The 16,990-nt window shown below is 36.2% G+C and overlaps 1 protein-coding gene across 1 annotated transcript in view; it reads right to left on the bottom strand.

Annotated features, from left to right (window-relative positions):
• The window catches only part of POLR1A (RNA polymerase I subunit A), a 39,978-nt gene that overhangs the window by 4,860 nt on the left and 18,128 nt on the right, over positions 1–16,990 (bottom strand). The window contains exons 17-30 of the mRNA XM_026679852.2: positions 14,769–14,851; positions 14,517–14,675; positions 13,463–13,561; positions 13,127–13,279; positions 12,833–12,915; positions 12,056–12,221; positions 10,451–10,675; positions 10,123–10,337; positions 9,018–9,185; positions 8,154–8,289; positions 7,261–7,418; positions 5,913–6,048; positions 3,211–3,318; positions 493–756 (exon numbers count right to left, since the gene is read on the bottom strand). Coding sequence (XP_026535637.1) covers positions 493–756; positions 3,211–3,318; positions 5,913–6,048; positions 7,261–7,418; positions 8,154–8,289; positions 9,018–9,185; positions 10,123–10,337; positions 10,451–10,675; positions 12,056–12,221; positions 12,833–12,915; positions 13,127–13,279; positions 13,463–13,561; positions 14,517–14,675; positions 14,769–14,851 — 2,153 coding nt within the window. The remainder of the gene's footprint in view (positions 1–492; positions 757–3,210; positions 3,319–5,912; positions 6,049–7,260; positions 7,419–8,153; positions 8,290–9,017; positions 9,186–10,122; positions 10,338–10,450; positions 10,676–12,055; positions 12,222–12,832; positions 12,916–13,126; positions 13,280–13,462; positions 13,562–14,516; positions 14,676–14,768; positions 14,852–16,990) is intronic.

Raw genomic sequence — 16,990 nt, 5'->3', positions numbered from 1 at the left:
AGAACAACTTTATAGCATCTGCAGCATGTGACATATAAGTGATATATATTAGTTTATATGTATTTACACTTTACATGCATACTTGTATTTTTTTTTCTGTATACGACATCAGAAACTGAAAACAAGGATAATAGATAACAGGAATTTTCAGGTGGATTGTGTCCAAATATGGTAGCGTGCTGGTGTGCTACACTATAAATGAGAGTGTATTGTCCAAAACTATTTCTATCAGATGAGCATCCCAACTTGCACTTCTGACATGGGGAATACCAAATTGCTAAACAGTGTCATATTAGGTTGTTTACCAGATTCTACAGGCAGCGAAATCTGGAAAGTCAGCAGATCAAATTTAATGGGTGCCTGATTTTATAGTTGATGTATATGCAATGTAATTGAATAAGTATCTTCTCAGGGAAAAACAGTTACATGCACATTCAAAACTATTGAACTAATTCTGGAACCCAACACTCTTCTCTGTTTCAATAGCTTTACCTCACACCACAGTTCATTATCAATGTCATATGTGTATTTTTCTACAGCATCATGGCTTTCCAATACAGCATTAATTCTCTGCTGTGCCATTTCATTCCATCCCTTTCTCTTGCTGCGATCCCTTTGATTAGAGGAAGGAGAATAAAGCTCATCCTGCGTTTCCAGTGCCTCAAGATTTTTTTCATCTGTTGCAGCCATTTCCTGATCTGGAATATCGTCATCATCATCATCCATTTCATGATCATCCTCACTCTCATAATCAACCTGCAAAAGAACATACTTGAATCACATTCAGTTTCACTAAACAGGAAAAGCAAACAGTATCATTGGTGCTTTCAAAACCATTCAAAACCTGACTCCACCTCCAAAATACAATAAGACTAATAAAAAAAATAAGGCTAATGTCATAAATTTTATATATATCTATATCTATAAAAGGATTTTCTTAAAAAATTATGTAAAGAAAAAAATCCAAGTGTTTTGATTTCACCAATATTTTGCTTAAATAAGAAATATATTTAAATAGTATGGGAGAGAAAATTATGCTAGTAATTATGCTAGTAACTAGCTAGAGTAACATTACCAGGGAATATCATTTTATTACTGTACAGGAAATAGGACTGAATTAGAAATTATCCATTAGACTGATCGTGAGCAAACTACACTGCCAATGTGCCATTTATAGATACCACATTGTCTCCAATAAATGAGAACTATTTTTTCCCATGGCTATTAAAGACTGCTTATTGCTAATTTGTTTACCATTTATAGATATATTAAGTTATACTAAGATAGACTATTATGCTTTGTCACAACAATATTATTAATATAATTATAGATCATGAAGGAACTAGCCTATGTTTTTAAGAGTTAATGCCTTCAAACAATAGCAATAGCAACAGCACTTAGACTTATATACCACTTCACATTGCTCTTTACAGCCTTCTCTAAGTGGTTTACAGAGTTAGCATATTGACCCCAACAATCAGGTCCTCATTTTATGGACCTCTGAAGGATGGAAGGCTGAGTCAGCTTTGAACCTGGTGCGATTCGATCTGGCAAATTGCAAGCAGCTCAGAGATGGTATTTAGCAGGTTCTGACCAGTCCTGGAGAACTGGTAGCGGAAAATTTGAGTAGTTCGGAGAACAGCAAATACCACCTCTGATTGGACACTTTACATTCTCGCTCCCCTGCCACGCCCACCAGGCCACACCCACAGAACCGGTAGTAAAATAATTTGAATCCCACCACTGAAGCAGCTGGCAATCAGCAGAAGTAGCCTGCAGTACTGCATTCTGACCGCATTTGCAGAAGCTCGCATAATCTTTTAATCAATAATTTGTACCACTTTGTTTGATAGAAATAATAGTTCCAAACATTTCCTATAGCTGTCTACAGAGCTTTCTCTAGTTTGCTTTTGGATTGTTTTTCCACCTTCCCTTGCAAAAAAAAAACAGTTCAGAAATAGTTTAAGATTTCCTCGTATACAGCACCATGAAGACCATTTGAAAAGTTTTATCTTTCTTTTCTATTTCCATTTAGTTACTGTTGGTGGAACATTAGTTTCTAGAATATGGTGGTGTTTAGTTGAATCTTTCTATGTACAGATTGCTATTGTATTCTAATGTAAGAGTATCAAGATCATGTGAAGTGTTAGTACCGCTGGATACTGCACTGGTAAGATGACACTTGGAATACTGTGTCCAGATCTGGTAATATGATACAAAAATGATGTTAAGATTCTAGACAAGTGCAAAGAAGAGTAACAAAAATAATTAGGGGGCTGGAAGCTAAACCATATGTTAAACAGATTCAGGAACTAGGTACATCTAATCCAATAAAGAGAAAGACTGAGAGTAAAATGCTAGCAGTCTTCCAATATTTGAGGGACTGTCACGGGGAAAAGAGGGGTCAATCTAATCTCCAAAGCACCTGAAGGCAAGACAAGAAGTTGCACGTAGAAGCTTAACAAAGAGAAGTCCAACATAGTGTTTGGAAGAAATTTAGTGTCAGTGAGAACAGTTTGCCTCCAGAAATTGTGAGTGCTCTGTCACTGTAGGTTTTAAGAACAGACTGGACAGATATTTGTCTGGAGTGGTATAGGGATTCCTGCTTGAGCAGGAGGTTGGACTAGAACAATGGCGAATCTTTTCAGCACCGAGTGCTCAAACTGGAACACGCGCGCATGCATGTGCCGGAAAACCAAAGACCAGCTGCATGCCTGTTTTTTGGACATTTTGGGGGCTGTTTTCATGTCATTTTGACATGAAAAAATGGCCTGAAAATGGCCCAAAAAACAGCCTGGAGACATTCTTTTCAAAATAGAAATAGCTTCTGACTTTTCTTTTGTTTGAACAGCCTATCTCTTTTTCACTTATTCAATTACTTAATTACATTTATATCCCATACTTTCCCCAGGAGCATATGCACACTTTAAATAGCATGACCTCTTCCCTTTTCTATAAGAGTCCCGAGTGTGAAATATGTTGGACTCAGAGCACGTTTTTACAGTTTAGGGTAGATTTGAACATGGAACTTACCAATCCTAGTCAAATACCTTTATCACTACATGTTACTAGTTATCTACTAAAATCAAGTGTTGATTGTTTGATATTGTTTAGACTCAAATTCAATATACATTAATTCCAAGTTTCTGTGATGGACAGATTTTCTAATGGAATTTATCAAAAACAACAACAAAAAACATCTATCATTACCTCATCTTCTTGATTTTCTTTTCTTTTTGTATCTGTAGCATCAGCATCACCTTCAGTCATTCCACTATCAGGAAGTCTGTCTTCTTCAGTTTCAGCTTCATTGTCATCCTATGTTGGTAGAAATAGGAATCCTTTTTCTACATAATGTATTTTCTTTTCTAGTATATTTAAAAGTAACCCTAGTTAACTGAAATATTAATTATGGAAGTTTCTCTTAAGGCTCCAACTTCCTCAGCAAGCATGACATTTTTCCTCATCCTACACTAGTTATTACAGAAATGTGATAGGCAATAGGACCTCAACACTGGTTTGAATTGTTTGATAATTTAATTAGCTGTTTACACAAAATTAATATAGCCATGTGAGTTCATGTAATGCATATGATAAGCCCCATTTTCTAGTAAAGTCTCCCCCCTTAATTCATCAGATTAATTGAAAGGCCTGGATAGATTAATTCATCCTTTTATTTCCTGAAGGGGGAAAAATTACCCAAGATTTTCCTTTTCATAAAGGAGCGTAATTGGTGAAAATTACTGTTTTAATCATTTAAGTTAAAAGGCTAGGGAGGATAATTTAGTTACTATGTAATTTTCTGGTTTTCCGGTTTCCCCAATTTCAGAGGAATCTTTTGCCTGATTTTGCAACCCAATACATTTCTAAAAAGAGGCTGACTTTAATTCCCCCATTTTATAAAATTGAAAAATAAGGAATCAGAAGAAACTCCTACCTAATAATCTCCAAGAATCTCCAGTGAATACTTTCCATACTCTATATTATATGTATACTCAAATAATATGTGATTAATTTAGTAAAATTTAAGTGTATTCATCTGTTATTGGAAATGTGTTGTAGGAAACTATTGCCTTTTTCCTAATGAATTTTTTTCATCATTTACAGTCATGTGAAAAAGAAACTACATCCTCTGAATTCTATGGATTTATGTTATTTATGACATAGTAAAAATCACCTGGTACTTAGCAGTTCTCAAAAGTACGTAAACACAACTTCAGATGAACAACAACACATGACATATTAACACCATGTCATCATGGTATTTTACAAAAAGAAAACCAAAATGGAGAAGCCAGATGTGAAACAATAAGTACACCTTATGGTTCTGTAGCTTGTAGAACCATCCTTAGGAGATGGTTAAAGTAATAATAACTTAAAGTAATAATTTTCTGTATGACTTTATTAGTCTCTCACATTGTTGGGAGGAATCTTTGCCCACTCTTCTTTACAATGTTGCTTCAGTTCATAGAAATTTGTGGGCATTCATTTATGTGTACTCTTTGGGTTCCATCACAGCATTTCAATCGGGTTGAGGTGTGGACTTTGATTAGGCTATTGCAATACCTTTGTTCTTTTCTTTTTCAGCCAATCTGGTTTTCTGGTGTGATTGGGATCATTGCCTGACCCAATGTTGACCAAGCATTAGCTGTCGGAGAGATGGCCCACCATCTCTCGGTTTGCCTGCAGCCACAACGGAGTAGAAGGCCATGCAGCGTGTTGGGATTGTCTGTCCCCCCACCTCCCCGGGTGCCTCTGCCTGTTGCTACCACACATCGGAATCGCAGCCTCCGTTAAATCAGGTGTCAATCCATCCCACCATCTCTCTGCTTTCCCACTTTGCTCATGTTTCCCTGAAAATAAATCCTAATATGTTTTTTGGCCCCTCCAAAAATATAAGACCTGGTCTTATTTTTGGGGAACCATAGTAGAAACAAACTTCTAAAACTTCAGCTTTTATAGAGATGACCACACTTACTGATTATCAATTGATCAAGGGCACCTGATTAGCAGCACCTGGCTACTTAGCCTCATTCTACAGAATGAAGCAGTAAGGGTTTATTTTACTTTTTCATGGTTTCTCCATTTTGGCTTTCTTTTTGTAAAATAAATAATTACATGGTGTAATAGGTTATGCATTATTGTTCATCTGAGGTTATATTTACCTACTTTTGAGAACTGCCAAGAATAGATGGTTTTTATATGTCCTGATTTGTAAAATCATAGAAAATCATAGAACTCAACTTGCCTGTGTTGCCCATGTTTCTCTGAAAATAAACCCTAATCTGTCTTTTGGGGCTCCAAAAAATATAACATCAGATCTTACTTTCAGGGAAACACAGTAGCAAATGTCATATACATTCTTATTGATGTTTTAGCAATGTTTTAGACTTTAAGGTATTTTTATTGTTCTTTCTAGATAATTTTTATCTAGAAAAGACACATTTTCTATATTATTATACAATGGTCTGAAAAATTTCCTTCTCTTCCTGTATTTGAGAAAGAATGTTGTCATTGAAAGTCCCATCTAGAGAACCAGAAATATGGACTACATATATCAGTTTATATGTTTGATTAATGTGTAAATATAATATGCAATGTAATTGGGTAGCATGACATGAAACATGTTCCAAAAAGAGGCAACCGAAAAATAAGCTTGATCTTTTAAAAAAGAGCAAATACACACACACACACACACACACACACACAATTTGAAGAGAAACCAGCTAAACTACTCTTGAAGAATGCACATATATAAATATTGTTACATACATAGTCCTACAGAAAACATAGAATACAACCAACAGATATATTTTAAACATATACATGTGCATTTATATCAATGTGATTTTTTTCATTTAGCTTACTAAAGTTTTTAAATGCTAATTCAGCTAAGGGATCTACATCTGTACCTGATCTTCATGTGAAACACCAATTTCTTCCTCAGCTTCTAAATCTTTCTGAATTGCTTTTCGAGTGCTGACAGCGTTATAAGATGCCAACTTTGAACTCTTCCTTTTAATTGTTTCCAGCAACATTTTGAAGAATCTGGGCGAGATGGAGAAAAGAAATAGAATATAGCTTCTGGATTTCAGACTATAGAATGTTACAACATACCTTCCTAGATTCATCATTTCAGATGATAAATATAAAGGAAATTTCAAATCATTTTGTAACATTATTCATTATTTATAACATTATTCATTTTTAAAACAAAATTAGATATTTTTCTCCTGATTCTGAAGTCTATTTTTTTTTCTGTACTCTATGAGAAAGGTATTTTAGTAACATTGAAAAAAAATATTCCAGTAATAATATCATTTTAAAAAGTTAGTGTTATAAGAACAAAACTGTACCTAAAATGTAAATCAGTAGCTAGCCCCCAATCTTAAATAAATGGGTGAGGTGTGGGGTAGAGTGCGGCATAACTATTCATTTTCTCAGGGAATGGCAGCATTCATTCCCTCAGAGTGAAGCAAAGACAGAAACTGAACAGATCATAAAGTTCCCACCTAATCCTACAAACATACTGATGAATTTCAAATTCTCTTTCAGCAACGCAATGAAGGTAACCATTTTGCAAGGGCAATATAAGGGCCTCTTTTAGTTTTCTGTGGCACCCAAGTATGGCCACATGAATGAGGTGAAAAAGGGAAAATTGTCAATGATAAGAAGTCAAAAAGTCAGTAGAAATATTCTTCCTCTGGTCTAGACTTTTGTTTTCTTTGTTTTCTTTTTCTTTGCATCTGAACGGATTTTTGGAAAGCCAGTGCATTGAACTTCCATACAAATTTCACTATACAGGCAGTCCTGAATGCATCAAGTAAAAAGAATGGCAAAATCTTGCTATGATTATTAAAATTATTTATGGCAGAGTTTCCCAAAATTTATGGTGCTGTGTCTCTGCAAACAAATACATTTGCATGGAAACTCCTTCCCCCAAATGAATAATGGTGTTGATGATGAAACCACTGAGAGAGCATTCCTAAGAAAGCAGTGTTACCTAAGATAATGAGCTCAGTGCCGTATTTTCTTTCTGGGTCCAAGGAGCCAGGATTGTACCTTTCATTCTCATCAGCCATGCATCATATACAACTCTATTCCTGGTACCTTAGGAGTGAGAGCTCAGCAAAGTCCTTTCTTCAATACTTCTGGGCTCCCAGGAATTTGTGAGGATTCTCATGACCCCCACAATTTCCTCCTCAGTGGCTGGTATCTTCCAGTGTAACAATTGGAAACTTGTCAGGAGAAGATACTCACCTTTTCTCCATAAAATGTAAGATGTCCCTTGGTTTCACACATTTTTCTTCTTGATAGCATTCATAAGGCAGAAAACTAAATCTGATGGTGTAGATGCGATGCTTGCTTAATGTCCCTTCCAAACACAAAGTTTCTTCAATATCCACTTTGTGTAACACCTGAAACAATAAAAGAAATTGAGTGTCTATGAATGCTAACCATTTGTAACATCATGCTTTCTCACTCTCTAAATCATCTGTCCACTTCACAAATTTAAAATTGGAGGAGGAATATGGACCATTATTTTTTTGGAAAAAAATAAATGTACCCTCCACAGAAAATTTACAATTTCAAGATGATAAAATGAAAAAGGCACTAAGGCTTTGGTACTCTCCAGCCATCTTCATACCCATAAACCAAATATTAAGATTCAATTGGGTAGTGAACCTCAAATTCAAGTGCTTTACAGCATAGCAAAAATGGGGTTTATAAGTTTTCACTTCCCCATTTGCCTCAATTACTTCCTTATTAGTTGAAATGTAATCTTACATGGCTTAAAAACAAATTTTAAGTAATAAACAGAAATTATTCTAATTAGCATTTCCATTTACTACCCACTAACTATACTTCCTTTGTACTGAGTCACTATAAGCTTCAATGCTGGGAGTTTATAATCAGTCTCTACAAAATTAGGCAAAACAAAGCTAGAATGTTATTATAAAAATGTGCACATCATGTAATAGGGAAATGAAAACTAGTTAAACCCATTCGTCCTAGAAAATAAAAGAAAGGCTGCCTGGCACATCTTGAGGAAACTGCAACCATTCTGCAGAAAGTAACATGAAAAAAATCCTATTTACTTTTTTTAAAAACCCTCAGAGCTAATATGATTCTTCTACCCATACAGGACTTACCTCACCTAAGCACACTCTGCTAAGCTTCTTCTTGAGCCTTTTCACCCTTTTGTGAGCTTTCTTGATATTAAGAACAGGAATGCTCATCATGGGAGTTTTGATATTAGCACTAGCTACCATCAGAATCTCCCGCAACCTTTAAGAAAGATGTATTGCACGTTTAGTCACAAAGACAGTTAATGCTAAGAGAAACATTCAAAGTCTGACTTTGTCTGCTGCCTTCAGTATCATTAAACAGGACTAAAAACACTCTCCTTAGAAGTCAGAAACTCATTTATCTAAGGAACAGAACTACCAAAATCTGAAGTAACAAAATAATAATAGCAGCAGAAAGTAAGGCGGTATTCTACTTTTCTATTAAATAAATCAAAGCAACATGCAGTGATAATAATAAACCTGAATCAAATAACCTTTTTAATGGAGCTCCTATACAATGTCCTATGCCAAGAATCAACTGTAATCAAGCCAATTTAAGTGATTTAATTGGATGTTGGACACTATCAAGTTCAATAAATTGTTATTGCTGTCATTATTGAAAGCTTGAGACAAGATATCATCCCTCAATTATCTCAGGATTGAACAAAATATGTAATTTGGGGTACTGTTGGATTACTTACCACTAGTCCTACTGGCTGGGATTCATAAAAGCTATAATTTATCAATAACTAGAGAACTATATTTTGTACATTTCAACACTGGTCTATCATTAAACAGCAAAAGCATTTTGTCATGGTAAATAATGGAGACACTCACTTGTTTGTGGGTTAGCTGTTAAAAAGGAGCGTTTAGGATAAACAGACTTATGTCTTCTACTTTTCTCCGCATGTTATACCAATTGGTAATAAAGGTGAGGTTCTATCTTACCTTGGGATACCAAGGGTAACATTCATTTCACCTCTTCCAGCAAAGTGAAAGGTATTCAGGGTCATCTGGGTGGAGGGTTCCCCAATACTCTGAGCAGCAAGAAGTCCCACAGCTTCTCCAGGATCGCAGAGTGATTGTTGCCATTTTAAATAGAGCAGCTCCTGTAATCTAAAGACACCAAGAAATAATTTGATAGTTTAATTTATTAATTTAGTTTCTGCATTCCTGTAAAAATAATATAGAGGAAGCATTTTACTTAATTTAAGTGAAATAAAGTTGCAATGATGCATAATAGAAACATCATAATGAAAAAAACAGGCTAAAGAATATTTCCAGAAAAAAATTCTACAAAACTCACTAGATTAAGCATCATCTGTTTGTGTGGAATAAATCCATAACGTGCTGCTGCAATTTTAGTTTCTAATATAGAGCCCAAATCGCATCCACCACAAAGGACAAGACCGTAACACTTTGTTTCCTCATTTATACATCAAATCATGCTTCATTTAATTATTTGTTTCTCATACTTTAATCTAACCCTGAGCTAAGAGCAAGCCCCACTAAAATTGGCATGGCTTACATCCAAAAAGCTTTGCATTTGTTTGCTTTATTTAAAAAATGGATAAACACACACTTCATCTTTATGTTTTTCTCTCTCAAGATTTAATGCAGTATCATCTCTTTTCAATGTCCAACTTAGAAAAGTGATTAAAAACAATAACAGCCTCTTCATTACAACAGTTATTCCTTGAAAAGGCAATTGTATGAAAAGAAACAAGAAAAGATGAAATTCATTACTTAATTTTTGATTGATAAAATTTCAACAAAAAAGTGCTCGCTTGTTTTCTAAGAAAACTTATACTCAATCTCTTAGATTTGAGCAATCTGTTTAAAGACTGAAAGAATTTCTTAGCGGATGAAGAAGCTGCTATAATAATAAATGGATTGATACAAACTGAAAACCTCAATTCAATGAGATTTTGTGCTATTATTCTATGATAGAAATCCAATGTTTCTTAGAGGAGGGGTAAAACATAGGTGTGACATGCTAGATTCTGAACAAGAAGCACTGGGGTTAATAGAGCAACATAAATGAAATTACTACCTCTGTGAAGAAAGTTCAGATTTGCTATAATTAAGCCTATTCCGAGCATCCCACTCTCCAAGGAAAGTCTTAACTTCATTTTCAAATGTTTCAGACACTGATGCAAAATAAATATCTGGCCGCCAAACTGAAAGGCTAGGATCAGGACACCTTGCTGCCCTCTTCTGATACTTTCTGCGGGTTTTTTCATTCAGTTCATACCACATATTTAATAGCTGTAATGGATACCGGAATTAAAAAAGGAAGTGAGATAGTTGAATTATTTATTTGAATATCACAATATAGTTGAATGAGTAGTGAAAGATATATTTATCAATTGGGGAATAACCTTAAGAGCTGCAGGGTCTCGGCCATATGCAGATATTCCTCCTGTAGAGATCTCAGCTTTTACATCAGCCAACATTTCTTGGGAAAACAGCAAAAAGCCTCCTTTCCTTCTCAAAGAGTGTTGATGCTTTGCTTGCCATCTATTGACTAATTTAAACTGCTTAGATGCTTGGTGAGGATTCATTTTTGGCATAACTTCATCTAAATGCTTAGATTTCTGTATCACCTATAACAAATGCACAAAATCATTTTTTTTTGAAGGTTGAGTATTCCCCAACGTTTAAGTACACTACCCACAGTATAGTTAAAACTGTTCAGTTAGAAAGCAATGTTATTACTCTATAAAAGAATTCCCTCAATGATGATACAAATGTACTCACTAAAAACCTATACACCCTATAGTTTAACCAGACCATCATATTCAGTCGTTCATCACAGTGGAACTAATTATTCTTAGTGACCAGAAAATGATGTGACCATAAAATGGAAATCATAGTTATGACCTTGAGATCACAATCCAACTATCGTGAAGTAAAGAGTATATTTTACGAACTTGAGATACGCACATGGTATCCAAAAGGCCATGAAATTCCAAGTCAACTCCAACTCCAGATTTCAGAAATTCCAAAGCATCAAAAGGTACAGAGAATTAACCACAACCCTAGCAATGAAGTCAGTAGGGTGTGCGGTATACCAGCAGCATCTCCTGGTTATCTATGAAGCTGAACTTCAAAACAGGGCCTCAGATCCAGCCACCTCCAGAGGAGGATGTCAGGTCACAGACAAGTTCCCACAGAGAATCATTGCTATCTCACTCCTTAGTCTTAAAGTTAAGATTGGGGAAGCATTTAAAACCCAATTAGACACATTTTGGACCTTCTGACCTTATCCAACCAGGTCTCAATAATGCAATTTACAACAAGTTCAGCTTGCAGCCAACAACTTGAACAATTCAGCACGTAAGATTGCAGGGTGAAGCTAATGAGCCAAAAGGGAGAACTGGTTTATAAATACTATTGTGACAGGATTATGCTGGAAATGAAGTTTCTGTAAAAAGTAATATAACTTTTCTTCCTTTTATTTATTTCCTATCCCATAAAGAAAAATTCTGATTCTTTTATGAGAAGGCCTAAAATAGTCTTGTATTTCTTACTTTCATAACAGCCTAACATAATGCACTTGTCAGGATTCCAGCAGTTACTCCAATTAAATCATGAGCCTCGAGCCACACTCCCAAAACTTCAAAGGATTTATTAGAAGTTAACATGCTGGCATTAGCCTGAGCATAGCCAACTCTGAGATACGTAATTCGCAGTCACCCTTGATCCTGCTTTCCCCCCACCCCACCCCTCTGGGTGTATCATCCAACGAAACACACATCCATAACCAAGAGTCATCAATCATGCTCTCCAATTAGATTTTTGCGTGGCAGAAGCTTCAGTCATCTGATCAGTCTCTGAAGAAAATATGAATGGAATTTACTTTCGATTCCACACTGCTGCCTGCTCTTTGAAACTCCCCCCTTCTTTCTGTTAACAACTATAAGACGTGTATACAAAATGTTTTATGAGTGGACAACAGTTTCGTACTATATATCCAAACTTACCTTGTGATTATCTGCAATGAAAGGAAATTGCTTGGGTTGCAAGTACTGTGTCTTAGGAATATCCAGTCCATCTTCTCCATACAGAAACTGAACCACGCTGCCATCACTATCTCGCACAGACATGTCATAATGAACAATCAGCCCTTCTAAATGTTTTATGATACACCTATTTGAGAACAGTCACACGTGAAGAAAGAGCCACTTAGGATTATACAACTACACACAATCCCATATCTTTTGTTTCTTTTTTTATCTTAAAACTGCTCAAATTAAGCAGAAACTACATAACTAAAGGACTTTAGATCAGTGGCCCCCAGCCTTTTTTGTGCCGCGGCCCGGTACCGGCATCACAAAATCATCCGCGGCCCGGTACCGGCATCAGCACGCATGGCAAGGCGAGCCGAGCGACCGGCCAGCCAGCCGTCCCCCGCTTCTCCCGCCACCTTCAACTCCTCCTTTGTACCTGTGTCGATGGGCTTCGCGACGGCTTCGGGACGGTCGCTCGGCTCGCCTTGCCATGTGTGCTGAAAGAATCCTCCCGCCTTAGTTTTGTTCGAAGCCGCCCCCCCCCCTCGATGAAACTAAGGTGCGAGGATTCTTTCAGCACCCAAACGCCGCTTTCTACCCGGAAAAGCTCACCGGAAGCACTTTTTCATCAAAACAAGATGGCGGCACCCAGCAAACTGGCGGCCCGGTAGAAATTGTTCCACGGACTGGTACCGGTCCGGGGACCGGTGATTGGGGACCCCTGCTTTAGATTGTTAAAGGTATTTTTACCTTTGAAGGTATCCTGATCGGCTGGTTTTAACTGCAGTATCCACCAGACCTTCCCTACCAGCCATACAATGGAAGAAGAATTCCTAGAAAACATAGATTCTCTGTGAGTAAAATACACTTTCCCCTTATGAGTAGATAATAGCATACTAGCCTTTAGCAAAATTATAACAATAATAGCAAAAAGCCAATGAAACAGGAACTAAAATTATGACTTATTATTGCATATTTTTTGATAATCATATTGTATGACAGAAATAAATCTCAGGGAAAAGGACTCATTGTGTATTAACTTACTGAAGGCTTGATGCCAGTAAGAAATCTGCTAGCTACAAATCCTCCTGATTTGGGGGAAAATTCGTAAGGCTGGAAACATGGCAATGATTTTCCAGATGCCATCAAAGGAGGCCTTCGACCTTCTAATTCAATTTGGCCCAGCAAGCAAGAAATCTTCAAGGCAAGAGAAATAACAAAAAATAAATATGAATGTAAAAACACGACAGCTATAATTAGATAAACCTCTTCTAGACACAATAAATGATCCATTTTCTAATGTAACAGCGCCAGACTATTAGAAATGGACTCACAAATACTGTTTTAATGTCTTTATATCACTGATAAATAAATACATACCTGCATAGTATTCACAGTAGAGCCTTTGGCTCCTGATTGTACCATCAACTGCAAATTATTATCTGGGAAACTTCGGTGAAGCCCAAGAGGCATGCACACCTAAATTTTTTAGCAAAAATAAAAGTTAGTCTAAGCCATGGTAAATATACCCAGAAATCATGGGAGAGCAGAGAGAGATTTTCTAATTAGGTGCCACAGAAACAAATAGTCACAGAGCAATAATTATTCATATACTTGAACTACAGCCAAATTATTTCAATTTTTTACAATATAATTGTAATTTTATTGGAAGTTTTTAAAAATAGTAAAGATTAATACAAATTAAAACAAAGGTAAGTGGAAAAAAGAAAAAGAAGAGAACGCTAAATTATAAAAAAGAGAAAATATAAGAAAAAACAGAAAATAAAAAACAATATAAAGAAGTGGCTTTCAATCTTCTTTATGGAAGTTATAAGTACAATTGTAGATTTACCCTTTTCTCTAAAGTTACATAATAACTCTCTTCCTTCTATAATCTAATCATCAAAACTGTTCATTTTTTTCTGTTTTACTCAAAAGTCTATAAGGGGTTTCCAGTCAATGATAAATGTAAATTCTGTGTTTTCTTGATCAAATAGATCAACTTGGCCGTCTCATCAAGTTATATCATTATCACCAAATATTTACCCAGTGTAGGTATTGCCAAATCTTTCCATCTTTGTCCATAAAACATAGCAGTGATTATTTTATATAAAAACAAAGTTCTATGACTTTTTCCCCCCAACTGTTTATCCATCAGTCCACATAGAAAAAAATTCTGGTTTCAGTTATATAGCTATCTTTAAAATCCTCTAAATCAGTGTATGCAGTTGAGCTTTTTTGCATATTCATCAAGGATTTTTTTGCATATTCATAGAGATGTTACTGTTTGAGTCCCCTACAAGATATATATACCGGTAGTTCACAGAAATGTACATATTTTCCACAAAGAAATAAGCACATATACTTTGTATTAAAACATTTCCAAAATCTAAATTCATGTTAAAAGTGAAGTACGTATTAGGTTTCTCCAAACCTTGTTGATTTCATTGTTGCAACAATTGACTTCTTCTTTGAACTTTAAATCAATCATGTTAAAATCTCTCTGATCTTTCTGAAGATGGGCATCCTGCCATTTACTTCGAAGTTCTTCACAGGATGAGGTTTGGGGTAGGTTAAATGCAGCTCTAATGGCCTGAAAAGTTCAAATTTTGTTTAGAGAATATTAACATTACTTTCTTGAGGAAGACAGATCATTCACCCACCGTACTCCAAAGCATGAGCTTACCTTTATACCACGGTTGGTACTTTCCTTAATGATTTTGCACCTCTTCTGGTCTGCCTTATATTTGACCAAAATATCCTCAACACCTAGAATAGAAAGATAAAGAATCCTTTCATTTGAGGTTTTAGAAAAGTAATGTATTTTGTTTTTATTATTGTTAATATTGTAAGCCACAATGATACAATCTGCATTAACACCAGGAGGGATATAAATATTTGCAATAATTGATGCTATGACAATAAGCAAATTCATTCAGAGCCAATCTGGAGAGAACAGCACAAAAAGTAATAAATAAAAATAGATACTAGAACAATATTCTCAGATTTTTATTTATTTATTAATATATATTTAAAATATTTTATTTCATAAGCTTTGACAAATTATTTAAACAGAAATCATACATTTTTCTATGTTGTTTCTCATTACTGTATTTTCCAATTTCAAAATATGTTTTCTGTTTTGCTGTATTCTCTTTTGCTGTATTACATAGGAAGCTTTCTTTCTATAGAAAATATTCTTCCTCCTCGCAAAATATTGACATCATTGCTGGAAGTAGCTGTTAGAGCTTCAAGCCAAGCAAGGTTATGCCACTGGCTTGTAATCCTCAATGGAAAACTGCCATCAGTCACATCTATCAGAGTTGTTTCCTCAGTTGTTGTATAACATGTATAAACTTAGAATTTCCTATCTTCAAGAAAGGATCCTGTAATGTTTGGCATTAGGATGCAGCTATCTGTTGGCTCTGTATTTGTCACAAATGTTTGGAATCACACAAACATACCTTAGACACACAAATAAACAAATGGATAAATACATATAGAATGTCTGTGGTGATATCAGAGATCTGTTGGTCTGGGATATGAATGTGCATGTATAGGAGGTAATGTCATTACCAAGACAACAGTCACAAAAGTGGGGCTTAAGCCCATTCCAATAACTAATTTGAGAAAATGCCTTAGACAGGCTCCTCTGTCATTCACAAAGTTAAAGTGAAGGAGTGGGAAGCATATTCAAACTTGCGATGCAAGTACCATGTCACAGGACCACATTGCTTAGTGACAGCAATCCTATTGCCGTTGTTAAAGGGACTGTCATGGGTTGTTAAGTGAGGACCTCCTCATAATCTCCTACTGGCTTTCAACAACCACAGTCAGAGGATGAACAAGCAGAAAGTTGCAAGTTTCAGATGGTGACAAACAGGCCAATAGGCAGGCAAGTATCTTTTACCAGATATAGAAGGATATGTGGATAGCAGGAATGATGCAAGAGAATATGGGTGGTTGCCAGGCTTGAGCAGGTGTGCAAGAATGGAGCAGCACCCGACAAGGTGTAGGGTGATGGGGCTGAAACTGGCTGTGAGGTATGGGAAAGTGCAAAGATAGCCAATATGGCGTAACACAAGGGGGCTGGGAGTGATTATTACCAGTTGGGTAGACTTACCTAGCAATTTGTTTATTTCCACTTGTTTCCCTATTGACTTTACTTTTGAGAAATTGGCAGGAATGATCACAAATGACAATCACATGACATGAGATGCTGTAACTGTCCTAAGCACAAGGGTTGCTAAGCACCTAGATCACAATAATCTGTGTGGAGAGAACTGATATTATAGCTTATTCAGCACAATTCTGAATTGTCACTAAATGGGAGATTGTTAATTGAGTACAGTCTATGTATGGAATTGGTTGCTTAGTCTGATCTATCTTGTAAGTGCTAAAGTTACAACAGTAATTGGGACTGGGATTTCTCTCATTAAACAATGTGGCCATAACATGTGACATGACGTGACTACATGGCTCAGTGATGGCAATCCAAGCAATCTGGTTGCCATCATAATGCCAAAACACTTGGATCATAAAGTGGGAAGCAGAGGGAGTCAGGGTAAGGAGTGTGGGATGCCCTGGGTTGAATGGGTGAAGGAGATCGTGGGAGACATGCTGCATGCGTCCAAGCTTAGGAAGGGTAGGAAAAGAAGGTATGGGATGTGTGCATGTGTGCGAGAGAAGGGAAGATGGGAAAAAAGAGCACATGGTGCATGTGCAGAGAGCTGGGAAAGGAAGGGACTAGAATTGGTAGTTTCAAGAACAGGGAGGTTGAAGAAGAAGGACACAAGTGCAAGTGAGAGAAGTGGGAAGGAAGGCATGGTGAATACGAGCAAAGACAGACTGGGGAGACTTACCAGAGCAACTTGGGTCCTTCTCTGCCACCTTCTCCATTGACTCTGT

Source organism: Notechis scutatus, chromosome Z (genome assembly GCF_049901735.1).
Source record: "Notechis scutatus isolate UNSWTSFEM ecotype Mainland chromosome Z, rNotScu1.2, whole genome shotgun sequence".
Taxonomy (NCBI): Eukaryota; Metazoa; Chordata; class Lepidosauria; order Squamata; family Elapidae; genus Notechis; species Notechis scutatus.
Note: the sequence above shows the minus strand (reverse complement) of the source record. Positions and strands in the feature narration are given on the sequence as shown.